Raw genomic sequence first — 19,416 nt, forward strand, 5'->3', positions numbered from 1 at the left:
GAAAGAACTATATATAAAAATGAGAACTAATGTGAAAATTTTAATTTCCAGGAAAGTCAAAAGATTTTTCCAGAGGATTGAAACGACCCCACGCCACAGTATAAGAATAAATGTCACCTTTGGGTTGATGACCTTGTATTCATATTCATAAGAAAGAAAAGTTAGGAACCAAGCCAACTTTCCTGTACTTTATTGAATTCAATCCATCTTACCTAAGTTAAGAGCGTTACATTATTAAATTAATTTATTATTATTATTATTATTATTATTATTATAATTATTATTATTATTATTATTAATGTTATTATATAATAGTGATAATAATTCCAAAATCTGGCATTATGAAATGTAAATGTGATTCATTTGTTTTGTCTTTTTTTTTTGTTGTCTATGAATCTGTTTGTACATGTATGAACATGTGTACAATAAAGAAAGTATTACAAAAACGCTAATACACAGTCTATTCTTTATGTTACATTATTATGTATTATGTATGACCATGTCACTTATGTGTTATATTCAAAATCGTTATATTAACATTACATATATTATATACAGTATACTGTATGTGTTATTCTCATACATTTCACAGGAAAAAGAAAGTATGGAGTTCCATAGGTATACTGCTAGAGGATACATTATCTCCTTGCTCAAAGATACTTGTGGTTTGGTTTTCCTAGTCCTATGTTTATCTTTATTCCATGACAATATGTCATTTCTACTATAAAACCACATATCCTGAATAATCAAAATGAAATATAATTTTTGAAGGTTTTGTATCTATGTGCGTTGTTATTTCTATATCTTCACCATTAAATTGTTGCAGTCCAGTCCAGACTGAGATTCCCCTGATATCCAAGAAATTATATTTTGCAGAGATGGAAATGGAGTGACAGTGATGTACTTCCATTGATAACCAAGAGCTCATAACACTAGGCTTTATAGACCACATCCAAGCTCTGTGACAAGGAAAACAAACAAACAAAAACTTTGTACAAAGGGGAAAAATAGGAAATACCTTGGTAGAGGCATTTTTGAGAGATCCCTCTTCTCGGACAGCTAGGGGGATTTACAAAAAAAAAAAATTAACATAAAGTAATAACAACCAGCTCACAGAGCAGAGCATTGATAGTAATCACTTCTGCATCCTTGATAAGATTCAAAGTTAAAATGTTAAAAGGAGAACTAAAACTGTGAGACTCAAATGACTGTTAAAAGACGCAGCACTCTGGCTTCATTTTTTAACTTTACATTATTTTTTTATTTAGGCAAAAAAGGCAGCAAGGCTAGTATGAAACTGTTTAACCTCACTAAATAGGTCAAATGACAAAATGTGTCTATGTCTTTATGTCTTTTAAGAAACATATTAATAATCTTTCACGTTAGTAATTTTTTTACCCAGAGAGACAACCAAGAAATGCATTCAGTCAGAGTTCATTAACCCCATGCAAACGCTTCCTCTGGCCTTCACCTCAGCTTTTATCATGGTGTTTTGATAATAACAAGCAGTAAAACTAGAACCGGGTGTCTGGACCCTGACATCACTTTACACTTCATATTACACACTCATTGTACTCATTGTACACATCATTAGTCATAACCATCCTGGCTCGCGGAAGCCCATATTAATCATAAAAGGTGTCATATATGTTTGGAAATAACAGATAAAACTAAAAATAAAACTTGACACCAACTTGTCTTTATTAGATATTATTCAGGCGAGTCAGAAATTCGATCTCACTTTTAGGTTTATAATCTTACAAAATGAAAGAATTAAACTTTCAAACACATATCATTCACGTGAGAGCCCTGCTGTGTAGCCTAGAGGTAGGCAGTCAGAGTCTCATAAATAGATGCACCAAATCTGTCTGTCTGTGCTGGAAAATAAAATTAAAATGAATAATAGTGGGCCTAAGAAAACATACCAAAAATACTATTAGACCCTGTAACAAAAGACACCAATCATTGGTCATTGCACTGGAGTTTTTGGCCTTACTCATAAATTGAAGATAAACCTTCACAATTAAACTGTATTGTACTGTAACAGTATTGTTTACATTGTTTTCATACCAGTGCTGGTAAAGATGCTTTTTTTGATACTTCACATTGGGAAACATAAAAATTATTTAAAAAAAATATATATTTCTATTGAGCGAAAGACCTTCTCAAATGACTCAGTATACCATATAGGAACTTATAAATTAAATACAGTGCAAAAAGTATAACTTTATTCAGGAAAAATCTAATCAAAGGATAACTTAATCCTGGTGTACAGATGATGAACACATAGGATGGCAGTTTTATTTTGGTGTGTTTAAGTTTGCTAACTTTATCTCAAATGTCTGTAAAAGTAGAAGAGACGGACCATTTAATTAGTATCTATTCTGATTTCTTCAGTATTATATAGTGAAAGTATTTTTTCAGCAATTTATGAATTTTGTTGTAGACAAGAACATTTTTCAAATTGTATTGTTTGAAAATGTATGTGTGGATCTGGCTTATACTGTATACATTTGTGGTGTCTTGTAAGTTAATATCTTATATACTTTTTAAGAAAGAGATAAGATAATTCCCACAGCGGGGACATTTTTAGTGTTACAGCAGTAGAGGGGACAGTGCAACAACAAGAGGCATCAGTAAAAAAAGAGATATACAATAAAGATATAATAAATAAGTAAACAGTAAAAAAAAAAAAATATATATATATATATATATATATAATAGTAGACAGACTGAAAGAACTATATATAAAAATGAGAACTAATGTGAAAATTAAAATTTCCAGGAAAGTCAAATGATTTTTTCCAGAGGATTGAAATGACCCCACGCCACACCTTTGGGTTGATGACCTTGTGAAAACTAAGCCAGGCAAATGAACCTCTGCTGTATGAGCAGTAGGTCAAGGCCAAGTGTCATGTACCAGACATGGTGACCATCATGCACTGAAAGTTCAATGACCTGGGGGAAAAAACTAAAAGCAGAGGAAAAGAAAAAGTCAATATTTGGCGGAAAACCTCACCAGAAAATCAAACTGTGTTTCAGTGAATATATGTTCACAAAATTCACTTTAAAAATTATCCAGTGATTGTCCTATTAATTATTATTACACTGTTAACTTGATAATGCTATTACAGTCAAGTGTGTTCATACATTTTTAAAGTTTGTATGTATTTTAATAATATATATTTTTAAAAGGCTTGGACCTCCTTTAGATGCATACCATTACATCATGCTTCATCAGACTGTTTCGCTTGATCTCAGAATCAGTTCCACTTATAGAATGAAGGCCATTTTATTTTACTGTCTTGGCAGAGATAAGCGTCCGTCCTCCGTGTCCGTCTCTGCCTGCTCCTAACCTCTATAAACACACGCCTTATCGCAAACATTTACAACTGTCAGCCCGCGACATGAAGCCTGAGGGCTTTCTGAGGGCATTACAGGTCACTCTGCTGAGAGGATCACATTCTCGAAGATAACGTCATGTGTTTTTTATCATGCATTCGAAGCTGAGGTCCATTATGATTTCGACATGTCATGCCTAACATGAATAATCACTGTGTATCATAATGAGATCACTCCAGGAAAGAAACCTATCCTGGAGTATTCTGTTGCAGGGATGAGTCAAGAGACTAATGAAGTAAAACAAACATTCGGTGACTGGTGCTGCCAGTAGTGTCTGGCTTGTAATCTCTTTATTGCAGTCATTCACTTTGTGAACTGACCTTGACTCCGCTGCTCTGCGGTCTTCCACTGATGGGTCCAGGCTTCTTGGCTTGTACAGCAGGTGTCCCCACAAAAGTAAAGAGTATAATATGTTATATATTGTGTCACCTGTTCAGTTGGCTCATGGTGCTAAATGTCCAAACGAAAGGAGCTTGTTATTGAAAATGAGAGGTGTGTTGTTTATTTGTGATAACAATTAGGTAGGCTAATTAGCTTATCAATCTCAAGCCTCCGTGCCAGGCACCGGGAAGATAATAAATTAGGGTAAACTCATTTAGATGACATGTGGTGCATTGTACCGCCTGATACAGACACCATAAACTGGAATTCCTTAATTTTTCTTGGCCAACTTTTTTGTTTCAGAATAAAAACAACTCTATCTATCTAACGTTATCACTGTAAGAAATGCAAAGCATTGGGTTTAAACTGACAACCTTCAGTGGTATCAATCCATCTGTCCATCAGCCATCCACCTCAATTTTTGTTTTTCTTATGTTTTTTTTTTGTTACTGTACATAATTTTATCCACCACTTTTGTCCAGGCTGAAATATCTAACTATTGGATAGATTGCCATGAAACTGTGTAGGCATACAGACACTCATGTTTCCCAGAGGATGAATCCTATACAGACTTTGGTGATCCTCTGATCTTTCGTTTAGTACCACAATGATGTTGTTTTTTTTGTGAAATGTCTGAAACACTATTGGATGGATTGACATTAAATTTGGGACACACACCCATGTCCCCCTCAGGATGAAGTCTAATAACGTTGATGAATTTTTTATTCAAGTGTCATTATCAGGTCAACTCTTCAATTTCAACTTTCAAACTTAACTTTGATTTATGACTAAAGACATTCACATCAGCCTCAGCTGTAGGCCTACTTTGTATTTATTGCTAAATAGCAAGTGTTAGCATGCTAACACGCTGAACTAAGATGGTGAACATGGTAAACATTACACCTGCTTTGCATCATTAGCACAATGACGTTAGTTTTTAGGTCAAATTCCTCAAAGAAATGCTAGCATCGTGGTAAACTTGTTAGACTCCAAGTCATGCTGGTTGATTTGAATTGGTTTCATCAATATCAAAGACAAACCCAGCCAACATTTGTATGTGGGGCCCATGTGATTAGTAAATGGGCTGAAAAATGGGCCCTATATGGGACTGTCCGCGGGTTCCATAATGGCCAAAGGTCAATCGCCCACATGGATTCCATGCAGGATTACAATGGGTGTTATGTGGGCCCCAACTGGGCAACATACCCAAGACCCATCTCGGTCCCAGCTTTAAGTTCTATGTGGGAACTACATGGAGACTACATGGGCTGAAATATGGGTTGTAAGTGGGTTTGTCCACAGTTTCCATGTTGGCCCCATGCACTAGTTTCCCAGTAGAGACCCAACTAGGACCCACACAGGTAGCCCACATGGGGCCCAAGATAAGATGCCCATTCTGAGCCCATACCCACTTGGTACCCAGGTACCCCCAACATAACCATGTTGGCTGGGAACAAATAAAAAAGAGGGTGGGCAGATTTTATACCACCACATTAGGTTTTAAATGTGACAATGACATACATTTATTTTAAAACACACACACAAAAAAAAACTTGCTCATGAGGGTATAACTGATAGGTCAATGCCCTCGCTCTGCGCTGGCTTCTTGCCAGCAGCTCTCCAGGTGTGAGCTGGCAGGCACCAGGGCCACTGTGGGGCTGATTACCTCTGCAGTCCTTGGTAGCTTAGTACTGCCTGGGTTAATGACACCGGCTACAAGATAAGGCCCAACCCTCTTGATATCCGGGCGTTACTCCACCAGCTCCTTTTCATTGAGAAAAGCTTATCGCTTTCCCAGGGTTATTCCATCAGTCACCTGGCAGAGCACCTCGTTGTTTTTCACAGAGCGTATTGACAAGTCAAGGTCCACTTAGCAGGGTGGGTTGGCCTTATAAATACAGCGGCACTGGAGAAAGCAGCAGTACTCACAAGCTCTAGCAGAGCCCATCCTGTGAGAGGTCTCTTGCATTTAACTACATATAGATCTCTACAACCTATAAACATGGATAACAGGTGTAATTGTGCAGCCAACAGCGACAGGCTCTCAAATCCCATCCTCTACAACATCCTGAGCCAGATGGATAACTGCAAACCGAACCAGAACTGCTTCAACTACAACTCAACAATTCATAGATGCAACTGTGAGCTGCGACGGACAGTGTGCTTGAAAAGGCCGTCTGAGATCTGCAAACAAGCGTCGGCAGTTCTGGTTAAAACTATCCATTTCATGAAGAACTTACCTGCTTTTAACCAGATGCCACCAAACGACCAGTTCTCGCTTCTCAAGAGCTGCTGGGCCCCGCTCTTCATCTTGGGTCTGGCCCAGGAGCATGTGGACCTTGAGGTGACGGACACACCTGCTGACAGCATGCTGAAAAAGATCCTCCTCAACCGTCAGGAGAGCCCCGAGATGGAGATGGAGCAGCCCACCATGGCTGGGGTCAGCAAACTGCAGTCCTGCCTCAGAAAGTTTTGGAGTTTGGATTTGAGTCCAAAGGAGTATGCATACCTCAAAGGGACCACAATATTTAATCCAGGTATGTACTCATCTGATGTTGTCTCTATTATAAAAGAAACATTTTCAATCAAAGCTGAAAGAACACTGCAAAAACTGCATTATACATTAACAGTATCTCATTTCTTGTCATTCAACAGATGTTCCAGATTTAAAGGCAGCTCTGTTTGTTGAAGGCTTGCAACAAGAGGCTCAGCACGCCCTCAGCCAGGTGGTCCAGCTCCTCCACCCGGGCGACCAAGAGCGCTTTGCTCGGATCCTCCTCACAGCCTCCATGCTGCAGAGCATCACGCCCAGCCTCATCACTGAACTCTTCTTCCGGCCTGTGATAGGCCAGGCCGATCTGCTGGAGCTGTTGGTCGACATGCTCTTCTGCAGATAGAAGTGGACGTGGGAGGACTTCATGTCACTGTCCTGGATAAAGTTGAATCCAATGTTTTTAGCGGTGGTGAAGATGCAGAACTTTTCGTTGACATAAAGGAATGAACGACAGTGGACTGCTCAAAAAAGCACTTACAATAGCCGACAAAAACAATATGAGACTGTGAATTACTTATATTTACATTGAAGCTCAGGTCACTTTAGCCCAGTCTGAAAATCTTTCTTGAAGTGGAAACTTTCCACATAAAGACAGACTGCACCTGCTGTTAATATCTTATGTTGAAGATCTCTTCTGTTTGCTTCAATGTTGTAAATAAGTGTTATCTGCATTTACAGAACATTTCAAATAAATATATTTTTGTACTTATACTTTTTCCCGTTCCTTTAGTGTGTTATATGGTTTTCTGTGCATACTGCAAAGTTACAAAGCTCAAAAGGGAGTTACTCTCCCCCATAGAAACTCTGCTCCTGAACTGCCTGAAACACCTTGCTTGAAGTCCTGCCTTTTCTTTTGTAATGTGGTGATGTCACCAAGTAATACATTTGCATAATACCTGCCTAGCGGCTGGTCTGGCACGCCCCCAAACAAAGCTAATTAGAAGCTCCACTGGAGTGGAGCCGAAGAGTTTGGTCATGTTGACCAGTCCCAACAGAGTGGGCCAGCTGACCAATCAGAGCAGACGGGGCTTTTCAGGAGAGGAGAGGCGGAGCTCAAACAGATTGTTTCAGACAGAGGGTGAAAAGAGGTGCAGCAGCACAGCTGGTATGAGAAAAGTAAAGTGTTTTTGGACATTAAAGCATGTGAACATGTTTCTTGTAGAAAACCAAAATACAACTATGCACCTGAAAATAAGCACAATAGATCCTCTTTAAAATAGACTCACAGCAAGCCATGATATATGTGGTATGTTGTAGGCTGAATACCTTCACCCCTACAGTTCACTTAGCAGGTCCATCAATATTGACACGTTGTTCAGCCAAGTGTTGCTCAAGCCTCTTTATTTTGAAATTCTTGTGGAGATGCCAGGGTTTCCAAACAAATGTGTGTGAGTAAATCCCCTGGAAATGTGTATAAAATGATGCAAGAGTTGAGAAAGGTCTTTTTTTTATCTGTAATTTTAAGGCAACCTCAAAAATTGAAGGCGAACACTGGGTTTCAACCCAGTAAGTCACTGGTTCCCAACATGGGGTCAAAGCTTAACGGAGGGTTGCAAGGCCATTATTGATTTTAAGGGGTGTAAAACTACTAAAAAAATATATACAGTTGAACTTTTTCTCAGCATTTCATTCATTTCTGTTAAGAAAACTAAGAGATTGGTTTATTATTTAAGATATAAACTTCAAAATTAGAAAAGTCCGCAGTTAAAACAACCAAAGAGCTAAAAGAACAATGGTCAAGGCAGGAGAAAAAACTGAATTTATCAAAAAAGAAGCCTATTAAGTAGGTATGATTGTTACAAATTTAATTAAAAAATACATAATACAGAGATTTGTATTACAAATTCCTAAAAATAACAGGAAAACTCCTCTCTGATGCAATATTCACAGGAAATAATCTGCTCAAAATCCTCCAAGTTGCTCATTTTACACAAACTTCCTGCAGTTATTGCGTATTGACTGTTTGGGTTAATTGTACAGTTTATCAGTTGTTCTGTACTGTTACTGTTACTGCATTGAATATAATATGAAATATCCATAAAATATGTCACTTAGTCAGGGGTCGTCAGTTTCTAATGATAGTAAAGGGGTCCCTTATGGAAAAAGGTTGGGAAGCACTGTCTGTCGTATATAGTATTAAAACTCATAGGAAACCACATATGATTCATGCACGCTGCGTTCTCCTTCTTGTTTTACCAAATTGTGATGAAATCAAAGTTAACAGTCAGTGTTGCAGATCAATGGTGACTATTTTTCTCCCTAGACTTCATAATCATGTGAAAGTTAAACCACTTCACAGTAGGGTAGAGAGACTGAGGAATATGTTTCTGTTATGACCACACATTAAAGCATTATTACAGTCTGTACTTTGTCTCCCTCTCATGGATAATAGTGGAAGTCACATGTTTACTCTGAGAAACTATAACCACACGGACAACATTTAAAAAGTGAACTTAAACTGAACCCTGACATATTTGTTACAAACACAAATATTTAACAAAATAAAAGCCCCACACAAAACAATTATCACTTTTGTTCATGCTCAAAATATAAGAGGAATAAATATCTGAATGCTAAATCAATTATCCTAAAAACACCTGAGCTTACTGTTAACAATCTGCAGGCTAGATTTGATACAGAACAAGTCCTCTGAATGATTCGTCCCAGCCTGTGGTATGCTAGTTGTGAAACAGTGAGCTTTTGCATGACACCTCATACAGGTAAAACAGGAATGTGCCGGCGGGGGCAGAGAGCCAGAGGAAACGGGGTTACACAGGGCAACTGCAACAAGAGCTCAACGTTTGGCACAGAAGAACTCAGATTTTCTACAAATACGTTTCACCTATTTTCAGTATAAATCACATTGTTCCACGAATGTTTTATAATCATTCTCTTGATGCTTGTGCGGCTATCTGCTTTATTCTGTGCTGTTACAATACATTTCTGAAGTCTTCACATTTGTTTTTGTGTCTTTAGTGCTCATTATATGCGTATTATTACACACTAGGTGGCAGCGACAACTACAGAACTGTCGTCTAAAAGGAAAACTACTTTTAAAACTAATGTATATCTTGCATAAATATACATTATTGGTTCATATAGTTCAGTTCATTTGACCCCGAGTTCAGGATAAGTTCCCGGTTTTGTGTACTGCTTCTTCCCTCTACTATAAATGACAAAGACAAACCCCAGGATTTTATTTCCTTTTTGTCAGAACCAGCCAAACGAGTTCTTTCTTTTGCTGAGGGCGGGATAAGCCTGCCTGGCACATCACAGTGACCTCGGGGAGATGAGCCTGACAACAATAATCCAAAGAGATAAAGAGGAAAAGTAGGCTAAAGACACAGCATTACAAAAAGAAAGACTTGTTGATATATGAGAGAAAATAATTGCAACTCAAATATATATATTCAAACTGCATGAATAGATTAGTTTGGCTTGTGTGGAGAAAGAACAAATAAGTTGATGAAAAGCTAATTTTCTATAAGCTAAAATGAGATATAGATGACTTAAACACCATTACTATAAAGATATTTCCTTCTTGGGTGCACATGAAAAGGCATAAACAAGCGAGGAGCTTTTTATTTTGTTAAAAACAGGACTTGTCTGAATAAAAAACGGTTTAAAAACCCAGAGAGTAACATTGACATAAAAATATGTACATCAAAATATGGCTTAACAATACAGTTAAAATAATCAAACAGTCAAACAGTCAAAACATGCTTTCAAGGAATCTAGCTGGCAGGAGTCAATAAGCCCATATATACATACGTACGGTACATGCACAATGGCTTGTATAAACAATCACAGACAAGAATGAGGACGGTTACGTTCTACCATCAGTCTCTATCCTCCGGCCTCACTGCTGAGATTGCATGGAGTGTAGTCATGTTTCTTTTTCTGAAAACAACTTTAAACGCTGCATACAAATACATAACAACCTGCATTGTCTTTCCCTGTGTAAAAAAATAATTGTTTCCTCAGCTGGGTCATTTGCTGGAGAGCAAAAAGGTCCCACGAACTTATTAAATGACACTCCAATAGCAAACATTAGCCGGACCACTAAAAGCAGAAGTACCACCGCCCAGGGTAAAAGGTGCTCCACTCAGTAACAGCAACAACAACAACAACAACAAAACAATAGCAGAAGGATAACATCGTCCATTTAGTTGGCTACATCACTTGTGTCTGCGTCACCCTTCAGAGGAGAAGAGGAGCGCCTGAAAAGTCTGTTTCGGTGCCGTGATGGTAGGGCGAGTAGGCTGTGGCGGTGCTGGAGGAGAACGCTGTGAGAGAAGGAGCTTTATTAAATGCAAAATAAAAACGTAGAAAAAAGCAGAAGGAAATGTTACATTTCATGCACAAAGGTTTCACACGAGACGCTGACACATTCCCAGGCCACGATGTGAAAGTTGTGGAAACACACAATTGTGGTGTACCCTCATTCAAAGACATGTAACAGGACACCCCGTCCTTTTTAAACCGCCTCTCCGCACAACAACGACAAAAAAAGAGAGGCTGCTGCGCGGAAAATCCATCTGTAACCCAAGTTGTTCGCTAAAACTACATAATAAACCACGGGACATTACGTGGCATATATTTAATGCGACTCGATCCGCCGCTGTGGCAGGTGGTGTAGCATGACCGCTGAGCTGGAGGGGGAGAACGAGGCAGATTGATGGGTGGGTGTAAGGTGGCAGATGAGGAGGAGGAGGCGGCTAATGAGCGGAGGGATTGTGATATGCAGAGAATAGGGCAGGAATGCGGGGCTTTCACTGGTTAAAGAGTGGTATGTTACTGGAAAGTAGAGAGGAGGTGAGAACATGCCTGCAGCTGCAAGCAGGTACAATAGACCGCAAAGACCTATTCAAAGGGGTCCCTTGACCTCTGACCTCAAGATATGTGAATGAAAATGGGTTCTATGGGTACCCACGAGTCTCCCCTTTACAGACATGCCCACTTTATGATAATCACATGCAGTTTGGGGAAGTCATAGTCAAGTCAGCACACTGACAGCTGTTGGGCTGCAGTCTGCCATTTTATGATTTGAACATATTTTTTATGCTAAATGCAGTACCTGTGAGGGTTTCTGTACAGTATCTGTCATTGTTTTGTTTTGTTAATTGATTTACAATAATAAATATATACATACATTTGCATAAAGCAAGAATATTTGCCCACTTCCATCGCTGAGAATACTTGACAAATCTCCCTTTAAGGTAAATTTTGAACAGATAAAAAAATGTAATTTACATGCAATTAAATATTTCAATCAATTGACAGCCCATGTGGATTTACATCGACCCAGAGGAAGACATAAATGTGTCTACGTGCAAGTTATGTACTCACTTCTCCCGCTGTTAAGTCTCATTTTCCTCGCCAGCTCATCCGATGGCGTCTGTTCGGACACTTTCACCTCTGGAACTGCAGCACAGGACGAAAAAGACAAAAAATGAGCACAAGCAGACAAGGAGCATCAACAGACATTAATGCACTCTCATTTCAGAATTAATCCGGTCATCTGGGCTATTGTGCAATACAAGACGGCGTGTACCTGTATCAACTTGCTTAAGATTAACCAATTATTGTTAGGTCACTGCCTGGTGTATTAGGGCTTAAAATCCAAACAAAAGCAGCATTCCTACCGACACTATGAGTCATTTAAGGAAGACAGATTGATATATTTAGTGTGCTGCAGCCAGATGGTGGTGAAAAAAAAGTTGTTATAAATACTCATACAGCAGTAATTATTAATGTTAATTGGTTTAAAAAATGTTGCATGACAGTCTTACAGTCACTGCTAAAAGTGTTGGTCATGGTCTCGTTGCCGCTGTCGGGGAGAGTCCCGTCACTCCTCCCGTTGGGACGCTGCCCCGTCGACTGGTGGCTCTTGTTCCTCTTGCCCTTCCTCGTGCTGATGCGGATGACCCCGTGCACCAGCTTGCACTCGGCCTCCTGCTCCTCCAGGTTGTAGTCCTGGGCGATGCTGTAGATGAGCTCGCTGATCTCGTTGGTCTTGCGGGAGAACGATGAGTCGGAGGTGCACTTGGCCAGCTGGTCGATCTGGTGCAGGGCGTAGAGCTCCAGCAGCTTCTTGGTGATAAGAGAGTCAATGTCTGTGCCCGTGTCGCTCAGGTCGTCCAAGTCATAGTCCTCGCGGGACAGCAGGCTGGTGTTGCTGATGGGCCGCTGGCTTTCTCCCTTGCCGGCCACACGGGTTCGTTTGGGGGCAGCAACCGTGTACCTGACCGTCTGACCTGCGATGCGCACATCTGGGTAGCGGAAGCTGTCGCTCGTGGGCAGCTTGGAGGCTTTGGTAGACTTGCTGGACTCCAAAGGGACGCCACAGGTGGGGTTGCTCACAGCCATGCCGTTGGGAGGGTGAGGCTCGCTGCCTACTTTAGGGGGATGGTCTGTGGAGCTTTCGTTGACAGGCAGGCAGGGCTCTCTGCTGCCATAAAATCCACAGGTCAGTACACAGCAGATAAGAGCCTTGCAGCCACTCCAGCCCATGGAGGCACAGGAGCCACAGGCATGTCTGCTGGCAGGCGCGTTGTCTGCCGACCCAGGAATAAATCCTATAGTCTCCGAGCCCCGATTGGTGCCATTCCTCGGGTGGCCTTTGCTGCGACCGTACTTGTTCTCTGAATACCGGGAGTGGTCAGTGTGATGCTCGTGAGGATCCTTGTAGGAGTCCTGGCTGGCCGTGCTGTCCCTGGATATAGTCCGACCGGTTCGGTGCTTGTCTGCCCTGGAGTTGGAGCTGTGGTGCTTGTGGTGGCGGGACACCTGGGGAGCCCCTGTGCTGTGGCCAGGCATGGCTCAGAATACCTGGGACCTGGTGTGTGTGGGAGAGGCATGTTTTAGAAATAATAACCAGGTGTAAACCAACCCCCTTTTTTTTGTTGCCACACAAGCTTGCAGCAATAAAAGCACCATGACACATTAAAGTAACATGCATTTAAGAATAGTATAAACACACAAGCTGCCAGTTTATCAACCTCCCAGGAAACCCAGAGCATGTAAATAAACCTGAGTGCATTGATTGCTTGGCCTGATAATCATTTGGCTCTTAAAGCTTGTTTTGGCCTTCAGGAATAATAGTTCACACCAAACCTCATTCAACTATTAACCTTTTTTAGTTTTACTCACAAAACGTTCACTTACCGCATAAGAAGAAACACTTGTGGTTGTCTTTTATCACCGGATAACTTGTTCGGCGAGCAAACCGCGGAAGTCTCACACAGAGAAAACTTCTGCTAGCGCTTCAAACACAGAAAGAAAGACTGGAAGATCTGTGACGCCCACAGACTTCCAGGTGACTTCCAATAAACAACACACTCTGCAAACCTATAGTCGGCTGACTCAATCGAGCAACTCAGCTCATTAAGCGTCGTCTCCGTTTTTGTAAAACTCTTGTCTTGTGGTATGTAGCACTGTGTTGCCGTGAGTCTCCCAATGTTTGGCTATTACCTGCGGCTACAGCTAATCCCAGATCCGACACCCACCCACAGGTGAGCCGTGACGTCACGCGAGGCGGATATAAGAGCACAGAAAGAAGGAAAGAGGAGGACAAGGCAATAAAAGACAACAGAAAGAGGAGGACAAGGCAATAAAAGACAACAGAAAGAGGAAGACAAGGCAATAAAAGACAACAGAAAGAGGAAGACAAGGCAATAAAAGATGAGCAGAGAATAAAAACAAAGAAAAAAATGAGAACATTTCTGCAAAAATCTGATCTTAAAGTGAAATATTTCCATAGTAAGCTCACATTGGTAACTGATGATGAAATTCATTACATGCCCTTATACCAAAAATAAGTTTATCAAGTGTGCTTTTACTTCTTTTAAACTTAGAATAAGAGAGTATACTTTAAATTTACTTTTTATATACTTATCAGAGAGATACTTAACAAAAGTTGGCTCATTGGCTCATACTGACAAGTATACAGAAAAGTCTAAGTATACTTGGCTTATACTTGTATTTAATCTTTTTTTCAAGATATACTTAAGAAAATTATAAGTTAGTATACATGTAGTATAAAAACTATTTAACTAGTAGTTTGCTGGATATACTTTAAAGTGCACTTTCATAAACTATAAAGTGGGCTACAATTATATATACAAGTATACTTGCAGTATAAAAACTATTAAACTAGTAGTTTACTGAGAGTATACTTTATTTTTTGGGGGGGAAATTATTTTTATTCCTTTTTTTCCAAACATAGCATAACAAACATAACAAAACATAACACCGGTGCCATAATACAAACAAAATATATATCTTACATTCAACATTTAATATGTACATACATAAATACACACATCGTCTCCCACTCCAACACAGAGACAAGTCCAGCCTTCTTCCCACCCCTAGAGGTGAAGTTACAGAAAAAATAACATAAAAATAATTTAAAAAAATAATTGTATGAGTTAGTTAGAATTAAAAGTAATAAGCACTACAGTAGTATAGTTCATAGTGGTAAGATAGAAACCTTAAATAAATAAATAAATTAATTAATAAATTAATAAATTAACTAATTAAATAAATGTAGAGAAAAAAGAAAACAGCACGTAGAAAATAATAATTAATAATTAAGTAAATACCCTAGAAAGGTTAAGAAGATTCTATATGAGTGATCCATGGATATATATACAAGTATACTTGCAGTATAAAAACTATTAAACTAGTAGTTTACTGATAGTATACTTTAGAATGCAGTTTCATAAACTATAAAGTGGGCTACAAGTATAAAACTAGTAAACTATCAGTACAATACTTACACTTAAAGTATACTTTTATAAACTAAAAAGAGGGCCTATTTTAGTCCCAAGAAGTATTGAAGTAGTACACTTACAAGTATAAAACTAGTACACTATCTGTATACTTATAGTATAGTTGCAGTACAAAATAAGACTTAAATGTTGTGTACTCAAAGTTTACTAATCTTACACTAAAAGTATACTTAAAAGTATACTTTAATAAAATAAAAAGCGGGCCAATTTAGTCCCAAGAAATATTAAAGCAATACACTTATAAGTATACCAGTACATTGATATTAGTATACTTACTACATAAAGTATACTTGGGAAATATATACTTGAACTTTATTTAAGTATACTTCATAAAGTAAACTTGAAGTATACTGCTTTTTCATAAGGTTTGTGACAAGTGGACTTGTTCACATGTGCACAAACATGCTGTGAACACACACATACACGGTAGGTGTGACGTGCATACAGAGGTGCACAGCTGCAGAGCCAGCAGGTGTTTTCCAAGCGATATCTTTCATTCTGCCCTATTTCTCCCTCTATGGAAACACTTAATCATCCGCTCGTTGAGCTGAAATAGTGGGGGCACCTCACCTGGGGAAATATATGAATCTGTGTAGCGTGGTAGTATCTTGTGGTTTCACTGCAGTCACAATGAAACAGGGGCACAAGAAAGTTAAATACATCAAAAGTTGATTTTATTCATAATTCATGTAAATACAAGTTTCATATCATACAGTAGATTTAATATCTATTCCTTTTAATATTACTATACAGGTAACATTCTAGCACAATAAAGCTACATGTTTATTTAAGGATTAATCTTATAAAATAAAATAAACTGGGTGTCTATGGATTAAAGTTTCAGTCTTCTGCAGTATGTTAAGATATTTAAAGTCATACTAATACCAAAATGCATAGAAACCACACAAATTGAGATGCAGGATGTTAGTTTTCATGTATGTATTATATCTTTTATAATAAATAGGGCTGCAACTAACGATTATTTTCATTGTTGATTAATCTGTTAATTATTTATGTTTGGTATAAAATGTAAGAAAATGGTGAAAAATGTAGATCAGTGTTTCCCAAAGCCCAAGATGACATCCTCAAATGTCTTGTTTTGTCCACAACTCAAATATATTCAGTTTACTGTCATAGAGGAGTAAAGAAACCAGAAATTATTCACATTTAAGAAGCTGGAATTACAGAATTTTAACATGTTTTTCTTAAAAAATTACCCAAACCGATTATCAAAATAGTTGGCGATTACGTTAATAGTTGACAACTAATCGATTACACACAATATTAAGGTCAATTTACAGATACAAGTGCCTCGAAAACACAAAGGCACTTTTAAGGTGAGATTTATCAGTTATAACTGCAGTATGTACAGGAAGCTCAAAAACATGAATTGTAAATCTACCTGCTTAAACTATTCACATCTACATCTTCCTCAAATGCTTCATTAAAGGATCATAGGTTAGAGGCTGTCAGCTGTTTGACCTGTGTGTCTGCAGGAAGCTGAGCAATACAGGTGTCACTCGGCAGAGCTAATCCTAAATGCCCTTGCGCCCTGCTGCCACCGTTATCTGCAGAGATTTGCCCCAGCCGAGGGTCCGAGTCAAGCTCGTATCGGTAGTGATATCCCTCCAGAACGTCCCGACATCCATCCATAATTTCGATGATCCATTTCTTCATACCTTTGCGATTCAGGTAGAGCACGAAGAGAAAGACCATGCCCACAAACCCCAGCACCAGCCCCAGGAAGACGTAGGACGTCTGCAAGGTGAGGTCAGCCACCTCTGCTTGGACTGGAACAACATCACATCCAATGGCGTGGACGCCGAGCCCTCGCAACCGGGTGTCGCTCAACCCTCTTGGTGAGGCACACCTCACAGCGTCCACATCCACCTGAGCTCTCGATTCATTCAACCAGGCCACGAAATGACTGATCTCACAAGAGCAGGTGTAGGGGTTGTCGCCCAGAAGGATACGGATGTTCCCGAGCTTCTCCAGCTCTTGCAGAGCGTCGTCCCTAAAGGTCACGAAGACGTTGTGGGTGAGGTCCAGCAGCTCCAGGTGGTTCATGCCAGAGAAGGTTCCACTGTAGACGGCCATCAGGGAGTTGTTGGTGAGGAAGAGCTGCTGCAGGTTTGGGAGGTGGGAGAACGTCCCCGGGGGCAGCAGGGCCAGGTGGTTCCTGGAGAGGTCGAGGCGGAGGAGCCCGCTGAGGCCACCCCAGCGCAGAGCCGTGGTGAGGTCCGTCAGGGCGGTGAAGTTGTGCAGCGAGTGGCTCAGGTTGAGCTCCTGAAGGGGGCTGCCGGGTATGCTGAGGGCTTCTGGATGGATGAGGGCCAGCTGGTTCTCACTGAGGTCCAGGAAGCGCAAGTTGATGAGGGCTGAGAAGCTGTGGGACGCCATCTCTGTGATCCTGTGGAGATGACTGACACTGTAACATCTGTCTTTAGACGTCTACTATCAATATTAAACACAACTCAAGAGTAAACAAATAAAAACACATTCAGAGAAATAAACATTATTGAGGCCATTTATTAGATACACATCAACAAAGTTAGTCATATTATCCAAATATGGCTCAATATACATGAATGAAACCAAACAAAACACAGACATTCTCACCTATTATTGCTTAAAATGATGTTGGTGACATTCTCCAGCTCTGTAAAGGAATCGGGTCCAATCTGGTGAATATTATTCCCTGTGACGATGACAGTCTGTGCAAATCCTGGGATACTTTGTGGCACCGTGAGCAGATCCTTAGAAACACATTTCACTGTGCGAGTGACGGCAAAACACTCGCAGCCAAAAGGACACTCCGAGCACTGGTACGGTGCACAGAGGAGGATTCCCAAAAACACACGGACTGCAAAAGCACACATCTCTGAATTATACTCAATTAAAAACAAAGATTAGCAGGAAATAAAAACTTAATTCCATGTGGATTAACAAGTTAAATTCAGATCTTTTGTTTTCTCAAACTAATCAAATGCTGCGGAGAGTTCTCCAGCATCGACCCCTTCTCATGTGCTCCACGCTGGGAATAAAGGCTCCCGTAAATTGATGGTAGTTCATATCACGCAGAATCTGCTGGATGAAAAAGGTGCGTGGTTCCCTTAAAGGTACAGAGGACGATCAGAGCATCCACAGCCTGTGACCTACACCAGTCTGCCAGGGGAGCGTTGTATACAGCACATCCAAAATAAGGTTACAGGAACAGAAATATCACACTGATATACAATAATAAATAAAACTCTTTTGGGAATATAGCATCAAAAACGGATGCAAAAATGTAATGTAGTGCTCATAATTAAAAGTTAAAGTAACATTTTAGCAGGAGAATGCACAAAGAAAGCCTTCAAATTCTGTCTGGAGAGAAGCAAATAATACACTAATGTTAAAGAAAACACATTTGTCTTTATACACCACAGGAAAGAGGATTGAAAGGAGGGCACATTTTTACAGCGCAACACCACTATTTTTCACATGTGGATCCTACATCATTTCTATCTTTGGTAGCGGCTCATATCTCTTAGACAAATAATTGATGAATACTTTCAGCGTTAAGATTTCGTGATCCATTTTGTGGCGATTCATCACTGAAATGTACATTAGCCAGTCCGGAAACACATTCATCATCTGCCTTTCTTCGAAAAAGTACATCTCTGGATTCAACAGTATCGCTCCACTGTGGTGTAATACTCATATAATACTCTTAATAAGCAAAACACAAACAGAACCCATTATGTGAGAAATAGTAATGGTGAATTTTGAAGATATTGTAGCTTATTCGCCTCACTAAATCATAAATACTTAACATGCTATTGATTGTAAAACTACACACAAACAGCGAGGCTTTGCCCTTAAAGGTCCCATATCGTAAAAAGTGAGATTTTCATGTCTTTTATATTATAAAGCAGGTTTAGATGCTTTATAAATACTGTTAAACTATCAAAACGCTCAATATACGGAGAAATACACACAGCCCGTATTCAGAAATTGTGGGTTTGAAACAAGCCGTGAGGATTTCTGTCCATTTGTGATGTCATAAATATACAATATTTAGACCATTACACGGTTTCAAATGTAAACATTCTAAATGTGTCCCAGTTTATTTCCTGTTGCAGTGTATGTAAATAACATCAGCTGACAGGAAGTAAACATGGACCCAAACTGTTGCCTAGCAACGCAATTCCGTTGCAATTCTGTTGAAATGCACTAAAACGGAGCGTTTCAGGCAGAGGGTGAATACAGGTATATTCATGCAGACAGTACGAGGAAAATAAA

General features: G+C 39.6%; 3 protein-coding genes across 4 annotated transcripts; 1 reads left to right on the top strand and 2 right to left on the bottom strand.

Annotated features, from left to right (window-relative positions):
* Positions 1-5,703: 5,703 nt before the first annotated feature.
* Positions 5,704-7,037, top strand: nr0b2a (nuclear receptor subfamily 0, group B, member 2a). Its single transcript, XM_037785203.1, has 2 exons — positions 5,704-6,320; positions 6,439-7,037. The coding sequence occupies exons 1-2, from the start codon at positions 5,786-5,788 to the stop codon at positions 6,678-6,680; spliced, it is 777 nt and encodes a 258-aa protein (XP_037641131.1). The 5' UTR covers positions 5,704-5,785; the 3' UTR covers positions 6,681-7,037.
* Positions 7,038-9,903: 2,866 nt separating this feature from the next.
* Positions 9,904-13,878, bottom strand: kdf1a (keratinocyte differentiation factor 1a). Of its 2 annotated transcripts, none has more exons than XM_037786211.1 (4): positions 13,505-13,878; positions 12,130-13,175; positions 11,687-11,761; positions 9,904-10,638 (listed from the first exon to the last, which is right to left on the bottom strand). In XM_037786211.1, exons 2-4 carry the CDS (start codon positions 13,154-13,156, stop codon positions 10,538-10,540), a joined length of 1,203 nt encoding a protein of 400 aa, XP_037642139.1. In that variant the 5' UTR covers positions 13,157-13,175; positions 13,505-13,878; the 3' UTR covers positions 9,904-10,537. The 2 variants fall into 2 exon arrangements, with proteins under 2 accessions (XP_037642139.1, XP_037642140.1); XM_037786212.1 differs by having other exon boundaries at positions 9,904-10,623; positions 13,505-13,876.
* Positions 13,879-16,282: 2,404 nt separating this feature from the next.
* On the bottom strand, positions 16,283-19,111 carry LOC119497678 (trophoblast glycoprotein-like). Its single transcript, XM_037785958.1, has 2 exons — positions 17,752-19,111; positions 16,283-17,542 (listed from the first exon to the last, which is right to left on the bottom strand). Exons 1-2 carry the CDS (start codon positions 18,009-18,011, stop codon positions 16,585-16,587), a joined length of 1,218 nt encoding a protein of 405 aa, XP_037641886.1. The 5' UTR covers positions 18,012-19,111; the 3' UTR covers positions 16,283-16,584.
* Positions 19,112-19,416: the final 305 nt, after the last annotated feature.

This window comes from Sebastes umbrosus, chromosome 11 (genome assembly GCF_015220745.1).
Source record: "Sebastes umbrosus isolate fSebUmb1 chromosome 11, fSebUmb1.pri, whole genome shotgun sequence".
Classification (NCBI taxonomy): domain Eukaryota; kingdom Metazoa; phylum Chordata; class Actinopteri; order Perciformes; family Sebastidae; genus Sebastes; species Sebastes umbrosus.